Below are 19455 nucleotides of genomic sequence, written 5' to 3'. Positions count from 1 at the left end.
AGAAATTAATCTCTTTCAAAATTCATAGTTGTCCATTTGGTCATCCTAAAAATCTAGTGAGCTATTTCTTATTACCATTAGAACAATGCTTACAAAAACTGAAATATGAACTGGTACTTTCTGAAAAGCATAAATTAATGTGTAATTATAAATTTGACCATTATGAATATGATAAACTAGAAATATACATTCTAAATCTAAGGTACTCAAACTTTGAAATCTTCATTTAAGCCAGAATGTTCTCACTAAATGATCTACATGTTTGGTGGTAGAAATGTTAAATGTAATATTGAACAATTATTAATTAGAGCGGACACCATTGCGAGTCTTTAGTGTATTAATTTAGACAGTCACGCTTAAACTTTCATTTCATTTGTCCCATAATTGACAGAACTGAATTAGTGTAATGTATGTAACATACAAGTATAATATAACAGTCAAAGAAGCAAAATTTGGATATGCTTATGCATAATTACTAATAGTGCAGACTGCAGAGTAACAATAACTATTTTTTTTACACAAGTATATTTTCGATTCACCACAGGATATGAACAATGCTATCATATTTATCTTTTATTGAGGGTAAACTTTATGCTTCATATTTCAGTGTTTACATTGGTAGCTGAAGAAAACAGACAACACTAGGTCATCATGCTTCATAGAACATGTCCAACCGAAGAGAGCAACAATCAGATAAAATAACATGGCTACTACAAAATAATTTGTTGCATTTATACTGGAGTCAAACCAACCACACCTGCAAACAAAGTAAGCACAGCATGTAACATTAGCATACATAGAGGATGAACATAAACTTTATGATACAGAGATATCTACGTATAATATAATACATATAGCAGACATATGAACCAGCAGATTTTGAGTATTAGACCTTTGAATGGAATAACCGATGCCCGAAAAATGATAGTCACTAATATGTGCTCCTAAAGCTTCTTCGCATCAAATCTTATGTTTTAAGACACATTGCAAGTTTGGTTCATAGATTATATCCATCAATAAGTTTAGTGTATTTTTGTTTGTAATTTACTTTTCAAATTCAAGTTTAATCTCCAGCCAATATTTTATATTCAAGGGGGCAATAAAATGAGAAATTGCAGATATATTCCTTGTTTTAGTTGGACACCCTGCAGTTATATCATTTCCTCAAGTCTAAAAGCATACAAAGATCTTCTAAAGTCTAGACTTCAGGTTACCGTTTGTGTTGATCATTTATGTGCATGAACTAACATTTAGCAACATATGTGTCAATAAGCCATATCTCAATTCAATTTAGCAGTAGATAGTATTCATCTGGCTATAGATCTGAATCCAGCTTACTCAACATACCTAAATGCACAACTTTAAAAAATTACTTCTAGAGTTTGCTTCTATTTCATCTAATAGTGTGCATTATTTTTTGACATCAGTTTCTGAGGAAACAAATTGTATTTTTTGTTATCAAGAATAAAAAACCATCACAGCTATAGAAAATTAATCATCTGAGAAGATCACAGCAAAGAGTGAATCAAATAAATATGAAAAAAGATGGAACGTTTTTAATTCATATTTTTCTTCATACCACATGCTAATCTTCCACCAGCATTTCCAGTGGTCAAACTAAGTTCATGGCCACCTGCAAAAAGTATAAGCAAATGCAGATGAGAATAAAGTAAAAATACTCCAGTTATGACTAACACGGTATACATCATATACAAGCCAAAAATTGCAAATGTGAGATATAATTATAATATGTCAACAAGAAAATGAAAACCCAATTTCATTTTCAGGTCATCCTCTCTTGTAACAATTATACATCCTTTGCACATTCATCTACTGTTTACTTGAGTAAGACAAAGGGTGCTGAAGCATGTGACATTAATTTCCTCTATAACACAATTGTAAAGCAAATACAAATTAAACTTTAAAATGGATTATCTAACCCTTTCCAAGGTCATCCTCAAGCTCATGAACCACTAAGGCTCTTCCAACTACAGAATTGGGGCCAGTGAGTGGTACCTGCATATTTTATACCAAGCAACACAATTAGTTACCGCGAGACAGGATGTAAGGAATTACAGTTCCTAAAAAATGATTTGAGACTTGCAGATATATAGATGTAAGGAATTAGAGTTCCTAAAAAATGATTTGAAATTTGCAGATATATAGACCACGGGTTGAAAAACTTGTCAAAAGATCGACTACTATATCAATACACAGGTTACAAAAGGCACCTGGTTATCCACAATTGTTGCCTCTGCAACCCCTGAATTACAAAAATGGCAAATGATACATAAACAGGTCCAGAGAGTATTCCAAATTAGAAAAAGCAAAAAACGAAGGGGAACATGTATTACCATCTGCATTAGCAACTATGTTTCCCAGGTCACCCGCATGACGGACTTCATCCTCAGGAGCACCATGTGTTAGCTTATCAGGATTAAAATGAGGTCCTAAATATATCATTCAAGATTCAAGAAACAAACACTTCTAAGCAACTTCCTTCAATAGAACTATATAGCAAGAAAAGAAAACTACGAGGTAAAAATGGAAACTAAGCTCAGGCTCTGGTCATACCTGTTGATATGCAGCCATTGGTGGTATCACCATACTCATGCTGCAAGGCATAACATCACGAGTTAGAAAACTATTAGGAAGGGAACAATATAAACTAACAGCAGCATAAAATACTCACCAAGTGAAAACCATGAAGCCCTGGGGTAAGACCAGAAACACGGACATTAACGGTTGTTGGGCCTGCACATAACAAAGGTAGTAATTAGAAGTTAGAACAATGATGAAACATTTGGGAGAGCTTGTTTTCCTTTATCTTACAATAAATGCACCTTAAGTAGGCATTTGGAAGAGCTTATGACCTTCCTCTGAACTCTTCTAGCTTATTTCAGTAAGCTTGTCAGAGAAGCAAATGAATTAAGCTAAAAAAAGCTTATAGAAAGGATAAGCTCCATGTGATGAACACTTACTGAATAAGAGCCTAAAAAGCTATTTACCCAAAAACATGCCCAAAAATGTGAACTAGTTCCACATAGAAAAACATTAGAGAAATCGGAAATATAGATACAATACACATAATTTTAATGGAATAATGCATAAGCAATGATAAAGATATCTCTGGGACCAATGGCCTTGTACCACACAATAGTTCCTCATTTTTTACAGCAAAAGCAATAAAAAAAACTTAAAAAAGAAAGTTATATAGTGGCACTGTGGCATGCTCAAACTAAACGACACAGTATTGGAGTCTTACTAATAAACCCCTTTCCTAATTGCCTTCCTCTGTTAGTACACTTCTCATACCCTAAAATCACATTAATGATTTTAAGCCTATAAAAGAATGAAGAACAGATGAAGGTACTTTTTTTTATCTTGTATATATTTGTTGTTACTTTGAATTAATGTTATTTTGAAACAATTATGTTTATCTCTATATGCATTTAATTGTTAATTGAATTTTTTTGATTAAATATTGTAGCTCCCCAAAATTTGAAGTCAAGATCCACCAATGACAGCGCATAAACCATTGAACCGAATCTAGGTGTAACTATTTATCTTAGAAACTTGTTACTCTGAAAGAATACAATTCTGTACCAAAAAGGGCGTTTCATAATGCAGTACAGTTTATAAGCTCTCGTGATCTTTAACTATTAATGTTCAGTCTCATAATGCATTCATTTCCATTTCTCATCAGACCCAGCAAAGCATTTCTGAAATTGGAGAAGTGAATAGCTCAAAATTGAAGTCTTTCATCGAATTAAAGTAATCACAATTGATAATAATATTATAACATGCAATGGGAATATCACACCCGGAGAATTGAAATGAAAAAATAGTGAAATAAGAAGGAAGGAATAGGTGCGAATGTATGAACCATCATCTTCTTGGGTGAGGGTGACAACGCCTTCGACGGTGGAGCTTCCCTTGAGGACGGCGACGGCTTTCTTGGCGGCGGCGGCGACGGTGAGGGGCTTGGAGGAGGAGGTGGTAGGTGATAGGGTTAGGGATTGGGGAGAGAGCTTGAGGGAGAGAGAGGAGAAAGATGAATTGAGAAATGGGTTAGGGAAAGGTGATAGAACAGTGTGGGATGCCATGGCTGCTAATGCTGGTTGCATTATGAGCTTGAGGTGTTCGTAATAATGCTACTAAGAGTAAGGAAAATTTATAGGATCTATTTTAGGGGAGTGCAGTTTTTCTTTTAGTATTAAGAGTAAATTTATATTATTGTGATAAACATAAGAAAACAAATAGTAATTGTATATGATATTTTTTTTATTTTTTGACATCATTTCTCTCTTTAGTATTGGAGATGAGTCTCATTCGTATTTTAGAATGTCTGATAGTTCTTAAGTATTAATGAGAGTGTGGGATATGTTTTTGTCCCTAAACAAAGAATCATTGTGTAATTGGAGCATCTTTTTATTTCTACAAAGCTTTTAAAATAATAAAAAATAAAGGTAAAAATATATTAACCAAGAATGAAATGGTACAATGAATTTGAGAAAGTGGAATGTGAAATTAGATAGTGAATGACCACATGACTTTTTTGAGGGAGTGGGAGTTGAATGGTTGAGTGAAAGGAGTGAGTTGAGAAAAGAGAATTCAAGGAGCGAGTGGAATGAGTAGGTGGTAGACATACCTTTGAGTGAGTGTCATTTAAATTAGATATCGATCAACTTTCACTTGAAAGAGTACTCTTAAAATATAAATATAGGATAAATGGTGGGTTCAATTAAAGGACAGATGGAAAGTTACACTATTAGAGTGAAAATAAGAAAAATTAGTAAACTTATTGGGAAATATTAACAATTATAAAAAAGAGAAAGATAAATGCATTAACAATATATAAAGTTTATATATAATTATTGCATTATTCATCTATGTATACATTTTTTTTCTTTATAAAATTAAAATGTTATTTATATATAATATTGTTATTGATAATGATTATATTTGTTAACCAGCACCTAGACTCCTACACATTTAAGAATAGAGATCATTTATCTTATTTGATATTTTCATTCAATTAAAAAGTGATATTTTATTAAAAAAGTTATAAAAATATAAATTAATATTTTATTGAAGTATAGATGATCTAATAGTCTTTTATTAACTAAATTTAATTGTTATTAAATAATAAATGAAAATATTTTTCATAGTAAATGAAAACTTTAAATACATTAAACATACATTTTTAATACAAATTTTTTTTACAGCATTTACTATTGTCTCAAACTCAGAATTCACAACTAAGTAAAGATATTTATTGAGTTCACCAACAAAAGTTGAATGATATTCTTTTGACAACAGAATAGGAATCTAGTTATTGTGTAGAGACTATGAACCAAATTAATAATACAAATACATAATTGGATTGTTGAAAATAAACATGATCAATAACCAACAAGGTACATTGCTCCACGGTTATGACGGCCTCTCACTCACAATGGATGTATATATTTAAGAGAATAAAATATTTTTTTGATAAAATAAATTATCTGATCTGAGTATTAAAATTATAATATATGTCAAATTTTGGTAACTATAAGAGATAATTTATATCCTAACTTTATTTTTATTTTTTTACTAGCAAAAATATATATTCACCATAAAGAACTAATCTTTGCAGGATTATCCAAACAAATATTATTCATAAAAGTCAGGAATCCTAACACCACTGAACCAATATCTGGGTGATATTGTCATTATTTAAATTCCTGCCATCTCTTCTGTATAATTCTCGTGTGGTACAAGTTAACGTCGGTTTATATACATTTTTATCTTCTTACGTGTATCTGAGTCAGCTAGCAGATAAAGAAAAGGTTCTGAGACACAAAATTAAAGGCGACATTAATAATAAATGTAATATTTAAATGCCACTTTCTCTCTTACGTATAAATACTCCTAATGCAACAAACTACCTTAACATAACAACAAAACTACTCAGTGTTTTTCTGCTTTCAACTTTCACACACACTATGGAAACCAAACCAGATCATGTTTCATCTCCTTTTATACCTCTCTCTTCTCACCTAAGCTCTTCAATTCTTTCTTCTATGGAAGAACTTGGAATTAACAACTTTGGGTATGTAACTATGTACCCTTTAGTGCTTTAACTTTACCCTTTTCAATTGTTATCCATTGTATTTGGTTGACTTCATTTCTTTGTTTTTATAATGATTCAGAATAAAAAATGAGATAAATTTATGATCTTTCTTAACCCCATTTTGTTTGAATTAGGTGCATGCATTACAGGAGGAGATGCAAGATTAGAGCACCGTGTTGTGATGAGGTTTTTGATTGTAGGCATTGCCATAATGAAGTTAAGGTAATATATAAACTCATGTTGTGTTTTTTCTCTAAGCTTCTTTGTGTTGAGAATGTTTTCTTATCTCAAATATGTATCTTACCCTTTTTATTTTATTTTTGTTTGGACAGAACTCTATGGAGACTAATCCTGTGGATAGACATGAAATCCCGCGCCATGAAGTGAAAAAGGTTTAATCTGTTTAATCCTTATTACTTCTGAGTTCTTGAATTAATTTGAATTGCATGTTATTTCTTTTGGCAAGTGCTATATACATTGTATACCTTGGAGTAATTCTTATATGTTTCATTGTAAATTTTTTTAACTATATCTTTACCAATAAAAAGGTTCTTTTGTCATAAACCCATAACGCATTTGCTTTACTCTTCAGTCCTTGTAATTAGCTCAATTTACCTTATTAGCAAGAAAATTGTCATTTTTATGTATAATATGATTGAAAATTCATGATAACTCTGTACCTTCTTTTATGTTAGAGAAGAAAATATTTAATAATTATGTAGTCGTTCTTATCATATTTTTCATCCAGTTTGGTTGATTTTCAGGTCATCTGCTCCTTATGTGATACAGAACAAAATGTGAGTTTTCAAAAAATAATGTAACATAATTATCAATTGTTGTTATATATGCCTGCAGCTATTGATCTGTTCATTGTTTCTCATGCTCTCAGGTTCAACAGTACTGCATCAACTGTGGAGTATGTTTGGGCAAGTATTTTTGTGGTACATGCAAATTCTTCGATGACGATGTAAGTTTTCCAGTGTAATGAATATTGTGGTGGATGCATTGACACTCCCAAATGTCTATTCACATTCCTCATTGACGAATCACAAATATATAACATAAAAAATATATAAAATACGATTAGTTAGTGTGGAGTGTGTATCGGCACTTTGGCGTGCCAATGGCTCAACCTTACAAATTGAATGCATACCAATTTCCTTTTACAAGTTTCACTCGTGCATATTGCATTAAATGATTGCCCAATCCTTTAGATTTCAAAGGAGCAATACCACTGTGAAGAATGTGGCATCTGCAGGTAAATTTCTTCAACCATTTCTGCAAACCTATGTACTTAATTTTTAGTTATGCTTAACAGAATTTGATCAATCATGTCCTGTATAATTGTTTTTACAGAACCGGAGGCAGGGATAACTTTTTTCACTGTGAGAAATGTGGTAAGTTCATTGTTCCAAATGCTTTGTTTAAAGTTACTTTTCTGCAAGTTAACCCATGTTTTTTTAGGATGTTGCTACTCCAAGATAATGGAAAAGGGGCATCCTTGTGTGGAAAGAGCAATGCATCACAATTGCCCCATTTGCTTTGAGGTAAACAAACCACTAGTACTATTATAGTTTGAACTCTGAACTTTTTAGAATAAACTTGACTCATTTCAAGTGAGTTGATTTTTTTGTATTTCTTTGTTTCTCATTTGCAGTATCTATTTGAAACGTTAAGAGATATTACCGTCTTACCTTGCGGGCATACCATACATGTAGAGTGTGTTAGAGAGATGGAACAACATCAAAGGTAAGAATGAGGGATTGAAATGATGTAATTCTGGTATATATAGCTTTTACAGATTCCATTGTGCAATATACATACAATGCTGCCATGAAGCCAGTGTTATACACCTCCGATCAATTTTCGACATATATAGTTTTGATTCATTCTTTGAACATTCAGGTATTCATGCCCCGTTTGCTCAAAATCCATGTGTGATATGACAAATTTGTGGAAGAAGTTTGATGAAGTGGTATGCAGATGACAATTTGTTTTTCTCTTTTAAGAGCACATGATTGCATCGAAATATTCCGTCTTTTGCACAATGTAATGACATTTTTGTATTAAAATTTTGGTCAGATTGCCTCAACTCCAATGCCTAAAATGTACAAAGATAAGATGGTAAGTAATAGCCTCCAACTCCAAAGCTTTTGACTTATATCTTGAGTCTCTAAGTCTCTAAGTCTCTAACTGTGGCCCTATATGAAATCAGGTTTGGATATTATGCAATGACTGTGGAGAAAACTCTCATGTGCAATTCCATATAGTAGGACATAAGTGCAAGTCATGCAAGTCATACAACACGAGGCGGATACAGGGAAACCCGGGTACCTCATGCTCATCTAGAATGTCTGAGATGATTAGATGAACATTGGGTTAAGGAGAAATATCTATTCTAAGCCTTGCTTTTCATCTGAGGTGGAAACAACTCTTTCTGAGCACCATTATCTCCGTAGTTTCTCGATTCGCATTTTGTCCGATGACATCGGAATCGGGCACAAAGCTTTCTCATCAAGAAAGCAATCAAGTTTTCCAACTTTTGTTCATAGAGATTTTTTTCTGCGATGTTAGTTATTCTTCTAAAGGTGGCATAGTTCCAATCCAAATGTTGTCCTGCATAGTGATTCATATAGTTGAAGTATAAGAAGCTTTCTTTACAAATGCCATCAGATTTAGTGTTTTTCTGGAAATTAAAATCAAGGTTGAAGCAAGTTTGGAGCAGCAAGCTTATTTGTTCATGTATGAAATGATGTGTGATTGTGGCATAACTTCAATCTTGAGTTGCATTAACCCAAGCCTTGTCACTCAACATTCTTCATATGTAATTATCATTACACTATCCTCCCATATGAGTGTAACTTTTGAGATTAGATAGATGCCGGAGTATAATTAAATTATATCCAAAGAGAGGTTTAAAATTGAATGAAAGGTTCATGAATAAGTTTATTATCAAAGTATTGACAACTCATTAAAAAAAAACCCATTTTTACACTCATTTCAAATCAACCATTAAAATCAAATTAAGTTGGGCCTTGTTTACATTATCATTATCTACATGTCTTAGAAATCACTAAGTTTAGACACAGTGTTGATGGTATTAGATTTTGTATGTATTTTCTGTGTGACTCGTTCCACTTGATGAATAAGTGGATGAGTGTAATGTTTATGAACTATATTTTTAAATATTTTATATATTTTTGATATATCTTCAATCATTCATTTATATATTTTTTTGAAAGTCAATGGTAATTAAATTTAACTGGTGGAAGATGTAGTGTATAAAACTGAGTTTAAAATTTATGCACTGACATTGTAAAGTTTTTTACACTATCGGCACACCATTCACCATGGATTTGTAATACTTTTGTTTGAAAGTCAAGACTAGCTAACATATGAATAGTGGGGATTTACCATGAGAGTGAATATATTTTCCTATAAGTGAGAGTGTAATACTAATATCTGTACACTATGAGTGTAAAGTGTAAATATTTATACATAGGCAATAATTATCCACCATTTATTTATATATTTTTTGAAGAGTTAATGATAATTAAATATGAATAGTGGATGATGCACTGATATTATCTTCTCATGCTAGAAGATAAATTATCTCCTCAAGCCACTAAAATCCTAAAATCATGACACATTTCCTATTTAATTATTGTGTTTAAAAAAATTTAAAAACTAAAAAAATAGTACATGATTTAAGCTACTAAAACAGATAAATTCTCTCATTCTTTACTATCTTCCTTCAAATAGAAATATGGAGTACTTATCCCCATTAATTCTCCTACAACATTTATCTCAAAACTTATATAAAGCAAGTTCTATTTATCGTAGTATCCATTATAATGCATATAATTTTTCCTTTTAATTTTTTTATTTTCACAACTAGGTGGGTGGGGCAATTTATCACATGGTAATTATAAGTGGGTTGGATTTGTCCCAAGTCACGGTTTAAAGTGCACTATTGCAGCTCCTGAACCAAAAAAATAAGAAAATTAAACTAATCTCTCTAATGATTGTTAAAATTATACTTATTATCATTCTAGTTTGCATCCCTAAACAAACTTTACCTCTAATTCATAAGCTTTTGCTTGGTAAAGTTTAACAAAATTGACAAATTATATAATACATACAAAACATGATACTTTTAATAGCAACAATGTAAATTTTTAAGCACTAAATACATTTAACATAACCAAATACCTCACTAAAAATTTGACTTCCCTTCCATTTTACGGGTGGAGAACACTAAAGACTAGAAGGATGGTGAACATAATTTTGACAAACTTAAAAGAGATCATTTTAATTTTCCATTTACATATTGTTCAATACGAGTTATCTTAGCGTGCAACAGGTGAATACGTCTAATTTTCAACTCACAAATAACCATATTTCTTTGACATTTCTAATGCTGATTAGTTGCATTTAATGAAGGAAGTTATGATTTTGTGGCATACATGTCATCAAGTTTTTCTTTGTTTACCTCCATTTTGCTATTTAACTTAAGAAATAATAATGACATTTTATAATTCTTGTTGTAGAATGTTTGGTGCCCTTGCGAGGTAAAGGAGAGTGAGAGGAGAAAAAAAGGGTCCCCAAATTTGGATTTCATGTGAATTAATATTTTAATTAATAATTAATAAAAAGTGAGAGTTGTCTCATAGGATGCTAAAAGCGGAAGCACAAAAAAATTAAAAAAAAGAAAAAACGAAGAGTGAGTTTGAAGAACAAAGCACACAGCTTTTTTTATCGGGTACATATCTTGGTTAAATATAAAGATTTTGAAAACTCAGATGAGATCCACGACTTTGAGGAAATTCATGGTACATCTTTTTTAGGGAATTCGTGGTACAACTTTTTTAGGAAACTCGTGGATAAGATCCACGACTTTGAGGAAGTCGTGGACCAGTAATGTGACTTTCCTGATACATTCTCTCTCCTCCTTTGAAGTTATATTTCTCATCCACGATTTTCACTTTTTTTAGAAGTTGTATACCCTAAAGACGATTTTCATTATATATAAATAACAAAAATGTTTTCTAGTCTAGTGGTTCTTGGTTTATATACAATATGTCAGAGAAGTCGCATTCCTGGTCCACGACTTCCCTAAAAACTATACTACTTCCATAAATATTTTGAAACATATATCAAACGTGTAATAATGTAGTTTGACTATACTATTCACGTAAATTTCCTTTTAAAAATACATCATGTTTACCTACCATAATGTTTTTTGTTTCTCACTTTTGTTTTACTTTTTGATTAAAATCGTGTTTAGGATACACGACTTCTAAAAAAAGTGAAGTCGAATATGATACACGACTTTCATAAAGGAGAGAATGTGTCAGGGAAGTCGCGTTCCTGGTCCACGACTTCCCCAAAGTCGTTAATCTCATCCATGAGTTCCCTAAAAACTATATTACTTCCATAAATATTTTGAAGCATAGATCAAACATGTAATAGTGTAGTTTGACTATATTATCTGTGTAAATTTCCTTTTAAAAATACATCATGTTTACCTACCATAATGTTTTTTTTGTTTCTCGCTTTTGTTTTACTTTTTACTTTTTGATTCCTTTACTATTTACTTGCTGGGTCCCACTTGGGGAGAGAACCACCTAACATGGTGCCCTAATGAGCAGTGTAGTTAGTATTATAGGGGCAGCCCTCATAATTATTGTTCATTGCTTGACATGATTTATTCACCATAATTGATTGGGTGAACATGGGTCAAATTTTAAAAGTTTGTTGTCTTCAATTTAATTTGTTCCGACATATCTTAACTTTTTTTTCTTTAATCTTGTGTTGCTAAGGGATGACTACAGGCACCGGCAAGCATAGATAGTGTTTTCCCATGCTCAAACCTGTAATATTTGAGGGTACCCATACGGGTTTTTAATTTTAATTATATATTTATATAATTTATAATAATCAATATGTAAAAATAATTGTTACATAAATAATATGATAAATTTATGATCATAGTCAAATATATGTAATTTATTATGAAATAATAATAAAGTATATATAAAAATTTAACTAAAAACTAAACATGTAAATTTGCGGCTACCCGCAGGACGAGTATCACAAAATCCGCTCCCACCCATAGCTATTATTGTGGATACCCGTTGCGGGTATTTCTAAGGGTAGTCACAGATTGGGTTTTTTTTGTCATCCTACTGTTGTTGTTAAATTAATTCTATATTGTTTAAAATCCTAATCTACAATATAAAAATATCAAATATTCAAGATAATGTAGACTTTAAAGTTTCATTCAGAATAACAACTAATTATTTCCATGAACTAAAACTTTAAACTAAATATTGAAAGGTTCATTATTACTGAAATATTGCTGTGATGTACCATTGTAATTACAAATCCACAAACACGTGTTAGTCTAGTATGTAAAATCTTACTACATTCTTGATAAACCAAAATGTCAAATGTTTGATTTTTGAGAATAACATTTGTTGGAAGAGACGATCATACAACAAAAATAAATTAGTTTACGATAATCTTGACAGTGCCACACAAAATAATAGACAAACACCCAAAAGGTAAATAAGAAGATAAGAGAGATAATTCCATTATAGATGGAGTGTCCTACATGTCCTAACTCCGTTGCTTTAAGTGAAACATAAGATTTGTTAATTGGCAAAAAAATAATGATTCTGAGTCAAGATCTCAATGGCCAGACAAAAGCATGAAAGGACTAATCCAAATATACCTTTCCAGACAAAAAGCTTTCAGACACAACCCTACGTGACCCCCTCACTTGATTTGCAGCAAAAGACAGAGAATGGGGGCCCAATTTTGGAGGGTACCCTATTTTTCTGCCTGAAGCCATGGGATAAGGTTAAAGCAGATGAGACTCGACCTAATGTTAACATAACTTTTCTATCCTGGTATATAAACTTTATGAGTTCAAATCCTAAAAATAATCTATTCATTTGCAAAGTTAAACTACATACATCTATCTTCACCAAATAGAAATGGATCGGAGCCTCGGCACGGCACTGGTCCTCCAAGTCATGAAATAAAGTTGTATATCATGCATGTGAATCTACTCAAACAATAGATGCATTTTTGGAATAAGAATGTCAGAGTAACATTGATATTCTTATTTTTGTTTGGCCTTCATTAAGTAGAAGTAACTTCTACAATCATGATATCTTCACGGACATGACTTATGAAATTGACCCACTTCTATAGTTATGGTCCCTTCTCATATGCATAGCTACAAGACTGATCATATAAACTAAGGGGTTGTTAGATGAAGCCACCAAAGTAATGACTTTAAAATTATAACCTAGATCAATTTACCTGAGGGCATAACCAACATGTTAAAATCATAGTCTCAATACAGAACTAACAATATAATCATGTCCTTAAATACAAACATAAATGGCACTGCAAACAGCATCAGATTAGACTAGAATGATTCAAATTTCAATTTGTCAATAGCCATTTTGATTTCCTACAAAGAAAATCAATCTTTTTTTAATCTAGAGTATATGCTACCTTTATAAGCTAAAAAGGGCCCATAAAAAAATTAGCTTTTAGCACAAATCTTTTAGGATTGACAATAACATAAGGTCATAAAAGAGAAGTTAATTAATTTGATGTTAAAGAATGTCATAAATGCCAAGAAAAGGGGTTGAACACTTGAACTTGAAAATGACCAGCACCTTTTGCCCTTTAGCTATAAAGTAGTAACCAATAATTTGAAGCAAACAAAAGAGTGCAAAAGAAAGATACTGTATATGTAGTTACAACAGAATGTGCAATCACTTCAGTTAACCATAGCAGTCCCTCTCTAACCAGCACAATATATTCAACAGGAAATGGACCACTGGGACCAAACCTGCACTATTAGCTACCTTTGCAATGACTCATCTCATCTGTCAGAATATTTTCACTTTGTAGTCTTACTTAAATGTCACATGGACCTACCAAGTTATATACAATCATGTTGAATTCAAACTAAAGCTGTGAAAATTAGCAGTTTTGCTTGTTGCCTAAGAGCTGCTAGATGTTGTTTCACAAAATGGTTTAGATTGGATTATAACTCTAGCTCCTGAAGCAAGCCTGTTGAGTAAAAATCAAATTTGTTAGTCTAGATTGCCGAAAATTCTAAGAATATATTGGTGATGTTAAGAATGTTATTAATTGAAACAACAGAATCAAGACACTTAACTTTCTTCAATTTTGATAACCTCTTCTTCTCTAAATGAATCCATCCTCTTCGATTGCTTTTTCCCTGATGAAGGTTCGGTGATTCTTTTGCTGCTGCCATTAGACGTTACCGGGGATAAGCTGGTGCCATCATTTCTATCCAACGAGTTTCTTGTTCCATCGGAAACAGGGGATCTCATGGATTCACTTCGTGCATGTTTGGTCAACGAAGCCTTAATTGATCGAGGGATGCATTTTGAATGCCCTGAGGATGATTCCTCTTTGACTTCTTGTGGTTTCAGTTCTTTATTTGTCCTGCACATTGGTGTAGCCGTTTTGTTACAGATGAAACATTGGCCATGATGTGATGACTACTGTGTTCCATAAGATGTCAATCAAAGCCAATTACATAACTCTAGAACTTGACTCCACACAGCCGAGCACAATGATTCTATATCCGAGTCATATTTAGAAGCATGTAAGATAAGTCTATGAGCAATGACAAAAGCAGTTAGTTTATAAAACCTGATGATGTGTGCACTTCTCTCTGTTATAACATTATTTAAGATTCCTTTTATTATTTTTATTTTGTTTTCCGTAGTACAATTCTCTATGGTTCCTTTTCGTTAACCTGCTAACATCATAAAACAGCAATGAAGCCTCCATTTCCATGAAACATCTCATACAATCATAAATACAGATCTAAACAAGCATGTCAAAGTAATGATATTCCATTAAATTCTGTTAGCTTTAACAATCAATTGACACGAGGAATACACATTTGAAACTCTTAGTGAAAAAATATAGATATGGTGACTTGATCAGAGTGATAGAAGATGCTCAAATGATATTTTTTCATAAAAAGAGGGAAAATGTTAAGTGAAATTTGTAGAATTTAGAATCTTGGGGAAAAATTGAGTGAAAGCATGTGCAAAATCTGGCAATATCACCTTTGGACTGGGAAAGAAATCAGATTTGAGAGAAATTCAATTAGGGTTCTATTATCAGATTCAAGCATTATCACCTTCATACTGATGCAACTTATCGGGTTCTTCAGCCTAATCTACCATTATTCAACATTTAAATTTTAAAGAATGACTACCTTCCAAATATTAGTCCAGTTACTACATCAGGTCTGAAACAATCAAGTAAACGGAAGCATGAATAGCTCTTCCCGTTAATTATCAATGCTGCAAGAAAAGAGTTGAAAGCAAAACAGACCTCTCAATCTCATCATTGTAGGAAGAGGAGCGTTTCAGAACATTATGCCCATTTCCTTCCTTAAGTTTAGTCTCAAGACTCTCAACTAAGCTCCCGCTAAAATATTCTTTATCTTCCAATCTGAGGCTCGTCAGCTTTGGATTCTCGGATAAGCAATCAAATTCTCCCAACACAAATGAAGTTGAAAACAACGGGGAAGGGAACTTTGAATGGGAAAAGGTAGGCTTATAGTTAGGAATAAGGCCAAAACTGTGGTTTTTCACTGATATTGAGCCACATGAGATCAATTGCATCAGTAAATTTGATGCCTTCATCCTCGTGTTGGTTGGCATATGAATGCCCTCCTCTTCGACAATCCTAAAGCTGTTCATTTTACCAGCATCGGCTCTAATAAGAGATTCCAAAGTTTCAGCTTTCCCTCCAAAAGATGAAGGACTTGAAGTTGAGGGAAGAGGAGAACCAGTATTCCTACAGATTTCCGGATTATCTTTCACTTGTGGAATTCGGGGTTGACATATTTCATGGCACTCAGATTCTAATGACCCGTCCTCTGTTGATACACCCCTCGTACATGTTTTCCGGGTTTTCTCCCTGGTCACGTTTTCTTCTGTCTGAGTTGAAGCATCCGCCAATCCATCAGTCTTACAGATTTTGTACTCCGTCAAAGCCAAGCTTAGAGGATCGCTCTTTCCAGCAGAAGACTCTGGAGAAACATCGGAGGAACCATTATGTTGTTCTTGGGAAAGCTCATCTTCTTGGGAGTGTCTTGTATCTTTCCCATTCATGCTAGAAGAGGAGGAAGCATCTTCATGGCTCCTAGAAGAAGATGGCCCTGGCAACAGCTTCACACTATGTGTCTTAACATTGCTAATGGGACTGAATCGATCTGCAAAGCAAAAGACACAACAACTTAGGTTGCAGCCAATTTATTTACCCGAGACCTAACTATAATCTGTTGAAGTTGAACAAAATAAAATTGATGTATTCTTTACCTGAATTGGATTCATCAAAGAGCTCAGAGCCTTTGAGGACATACTCATTTCCATGGGCCGGTAGAATTAGATCATCTTCACATAGATCATGCCACACAAATCCACTCTTGTAGCTTCTGAATTGCAGGAAGAAAAACTATCATTGGTAAAAATTGTATCTAAGTCCTAATCCCAAAACAAACTGAAGCTTAAGACTTTTGATTGATTCATCTAAAATTCAAAACGGAAACACGGCGCAAGGATATTAGAGCCTATCAAGTTTCACTCTTTCTTTGGTCCCTTTTCTTTTTTCTCTATCTTTCCTCAACAAACAAATCGAACACCGGGAATAAGTAGACGCTAAATGCATTAACATGCTCACCTCTTGCAAGACCATGAATACAAGGAAGCCATACCTCTACCTCTCAATGCATTTAATCTATCAATCACGTCTGCAACAAAAAACAACCCCTTCAAAACCATAATTCACAAAGAAAAGTTCTCAAAAAAGTAATTTGTCCCTCCTTTTTATGTGTACCTCTCAAGTATAATCCATCTAGCGAAGAAAGAGGAACCTCCATGAAATGAGGGTGCTCTAAATGCCTGTTCCTACAAAGATAGTAAATCACGGGCACCTTTCGATTTTGCTGATACTTTGGTGACTTCTCAGTTCTTACTTTTGCCCTCTCTGGACTCACTTCTGGGTACTTCTTCATCCTTGCTTCCATTACTATTCTCACATGCACATTAAAAATGCAACCTTTGCAGAGAATTTGAAACTTCTACACCTTGAAAACCTAACAAAATGAACCCCATTTTAGGAATAGCTTCATTTTGCATAAAAATGTTACTGGGTCTGGGTGGAAACTCAGTATTAAAATCACATAAAGTGTGCCAGAAATTAGATCTAACTAACAAGCTAGTAATACTAACACCAATATGCACATAAAAGCTCAAATTTGTAACACTATAAATGCAAGATAAAATAAAGAAAACATATTGAAAAAAAGTACCCAATTATAAGTTGGTTGAAGAATCTATGAATGTGTTTGATGGAGTGGCGAGTTTACACCACTTCATAGTTCACATCATATGTTTCTGTTCGGTCTTTTTATAATAATATTTTTTGTGTCCTGTCCTTTTCCACTTAACTACCATTTTTGCCCTTCATATCATAGTAGCGCGGTAAAATTCAAAGCCTAATGTTGACTTGCTCTAATATTCATTGGATTTTTTGGATCAAGGCCAATAACTCAATCTCGGGTTCATAGAATCACCTACTGTTCAGGGTTAGTCCTTTTTAGTAATGGAGTTTGCAAAGGGAAATTCCATAGAGTACCTTTCTAATCTTGTTCTACTTTTATATTTTATCACTCTTCTCTACTTCATTACATGTGGAAAAAATAATTGAGTACAAATAAATAATACTTTGTTTGTTATACTTTATTATACATGTATAGTGATTAGAAGAGTTTTAATAATGCAATCATATTACTCACTATTTTTATGTGTATTTTTACACTGCAGATTCAAATCATTTATATTATTATTTTTATTTAAAGTTAAACTGTTATGAGAGTATGCTCGAAAAAATTGTATATATTATCTTTATAATATTTGTTGCACCTCAGGTTATATAATATTATTGCACATATGTCACTTTGTATAGATATCATATGTCTTTATTTATGTTTTATTTTGTGTCTCTAACAAATTAGAAAACTTCATTCAATTAAAAAAATTAATATTTTAATATTATTTTATAAAGTTTGATGTTCGATAGAAACATGAAAATAAGAATGTTTTAGGACATATAATCTTATCACACTTCATTTATCTCGTTGCTTAGTTACATTTTGGATCATTTAATGTAATTTGATCCCGGAACTAAAGCGAGTCAATAATAAATAATAATGGTAGATATATAGAAGTGGCAAACCCTAACCAGCAACAATAGACCTCAGGTTAAATAACCAAAAAGTAAAATGAATTACATAATGAAACACTTGTGGACAAGCCTTGTGGAAGCATCTTTACCCAATTTTGAATGATTTCTTAAGTGAATGTTTTGAAAGTGAGAAGCAAAGATGATTAGGAAGTATGGTGCAGTTATGTGTATATATATTTATGATATTATCAAAGCTTATAAACAATGATTTGTTCACCATCATCAAATAAATTCGTATACCCAAATTTTAAATGGAGATACTGGGTGGCCTCTCAACGGGGCCAACTCACACTTGCAATCATAAATCCAGTGTCAGAAATCAAGTATTATTATACAGGTTTTAGTGCTAAATTTCAAATGCCCATAAAATCCACTTGCTAATCAAATAAGTGTTGTGTCCTTTTAAGCTTGTTTTGGCCCAGAGTAAAAGTGGAAGAATTGAATGCAATAATTTCTTTAGCCGCATGATGTAGTGTGAAGAAGACTCAAGTCAATGATATAGAGTAAAAAGTAATAATCTATTAACAATATAATAAAAAAAACTTCCTCATGCCACATGTCACTTCCTCATTTCCTTATGCCACATGTCACTTTTTCCTTCCCTGATGTCACATGTCACTTTCTCCTTACATTTTATTCTTCATGCCACATGTCACCTATTCCTCACATATTTTTCTTCCTGTTTTTTTTATATATTATATATTTTATATGCTAATAATAATTTAATATTAATTAGTGATTGGTTCATGTTGCTAATAATAATTTAATAATAATTTACAACGTCTATGTTTTGTGTTTTTAAAAAGTAATAGCCATTGAACATTAGATGAAATTGAAATCATTTTTCACATTCAAATTATTTCTTTACATTAATGTATCTATATAATTTAATGTTTACCATTAATCTAAGAATAATTGTACTTTTTCACCTCATCAAAGTTTTTTGACATTTTTCGCACTGAATTTTAATATTACAGTTCAGACTCTTTGAATTTTAATTTTTCTCTATTAAC

The 19455-nt window shown here is 32.4% G+C and overlaps 3 protein-coding genes across 7 annotated transcripts; 1 reads left to right on the top strand and 2 right to left on the bottom strand.

The window, feature by feature from the left end:
- Positions 544–4186, bottom strand: LOC109325981 (superoxide dismutase [Cu-Zn], chloroplastic). Its single transcript, XM_019558632.1, has 8 exons — positions 3887–4186; positions 2693–2754; positions 2575–2614; positions 2355–2450; positions 2232–2263; positions 1941–2016; positions 1580–1633; positions 544–757 (listed from the first exon to the last, which is right to left on the bottom strand). Exons 1-8 carry the CDS (start codon positions 4125–4127, stop codon positions 732–734), a joined length of 627 nt encoding a protein of 208 aa, XP_019414177.1. The 5' UTR covers positions 4128–4186; the 3' UTR covers positions 544–731.
- On the top strand, positions 5929–8965 carry LOC109363265 (E3 ubiquitin-protein ligase MIEL1-like). Of its 3 annotated transcripts, XM_019609470.1 has the most exons (13): positions 5929–6097; positions 6253–6340; positions 6451–6510; positions 6883–6915; positions 7008–7085; positions 7333–7376; positions 7475–7515; positions 7583–7665; positions 7776–7867; positions 8024–8093; positions 8201–8242; positions 8334–8506; positions 8584–8965. In XM_019609470.1, the coding sequence occupies exons 1-12, from the start codon at positions 5991–5993 to the stop codon at positions 8487–8489; spliced, it is 894 nt and encodes a 297-aa protein (XP_019465015.1). In that variant the 5' UTR covers positions 5929–5990; the 3' UTR covers positions 8490–8506; positions 8584–8965. The 3 variants fall into 3 exon arrangements, with proteins under 3 accessions (XP_019465015.1, XP_019465014.1, XP_019465016.1); XM_019609469.1 differs by having other exon boundaries at positions 8334–8965; XM_019609471.1 differs by lacking the exon at positions 6883–6915 and having other exon boundaries at positions 8334–8965.
- Positions 13716–17572, bottom strand: LOC109325917 (protein UPSTREAM OF FLC-like). 3 transcript variants are annotated; one of them, XM_019558530.1, is made up of 7 exons: positions 17508–17572; positions 17033–17291; positions 16877–16946; positions 16516–16631; positions 15524–16409; positions 14324–14617; positions 13716–14215 (listed from the first exon to the last, which is right to left on the bottom strand). In XM_019558530.1, the coding sequence occupies exons 2-7, from the start codon at positions 17220–17222 to the stop codon at positions 14146–14148; spliced, it is 1626 nt and encodes a 541-aa protein (XP_019414075.1). In that variant the 5' UTR covers positions 17223–17291; positions 17508–17572; the 3' UTR covers positions 13716–14145. The 3 variants fall into 3 exon arrangements, with proteins under 3 accessions (XP_019414075.1, XP_019414078.1, XP_019414077.1); XM_019558533.1 differs by having other exon boundaries at positions 13716–14219; positions 14328–14617; XM_019558532.1 differs by lacking the exon at positions 17508–17572 and having other exon boundaries at positions 17033–17489.

The sequence above is a fragment of the Lupinus angustifolius genome, chromosome LG13, assembly GCF_001865875.1.
Source record: "Lupinus angustifolius cultivar Tanjil chromosome LG13, LupAngTanjil_v1.0, whole genome shotgun sequence".
Lineage (NCBI taxonomy): Eukaryota > Viridiplantae > Streptophyta > Magnoliopsida > Fabales > Fabaceae > Lupinus > Lupinus angustifolius.
This window is presented reverse-complemented; position numbering and strand designations above follow the sequence as displayed.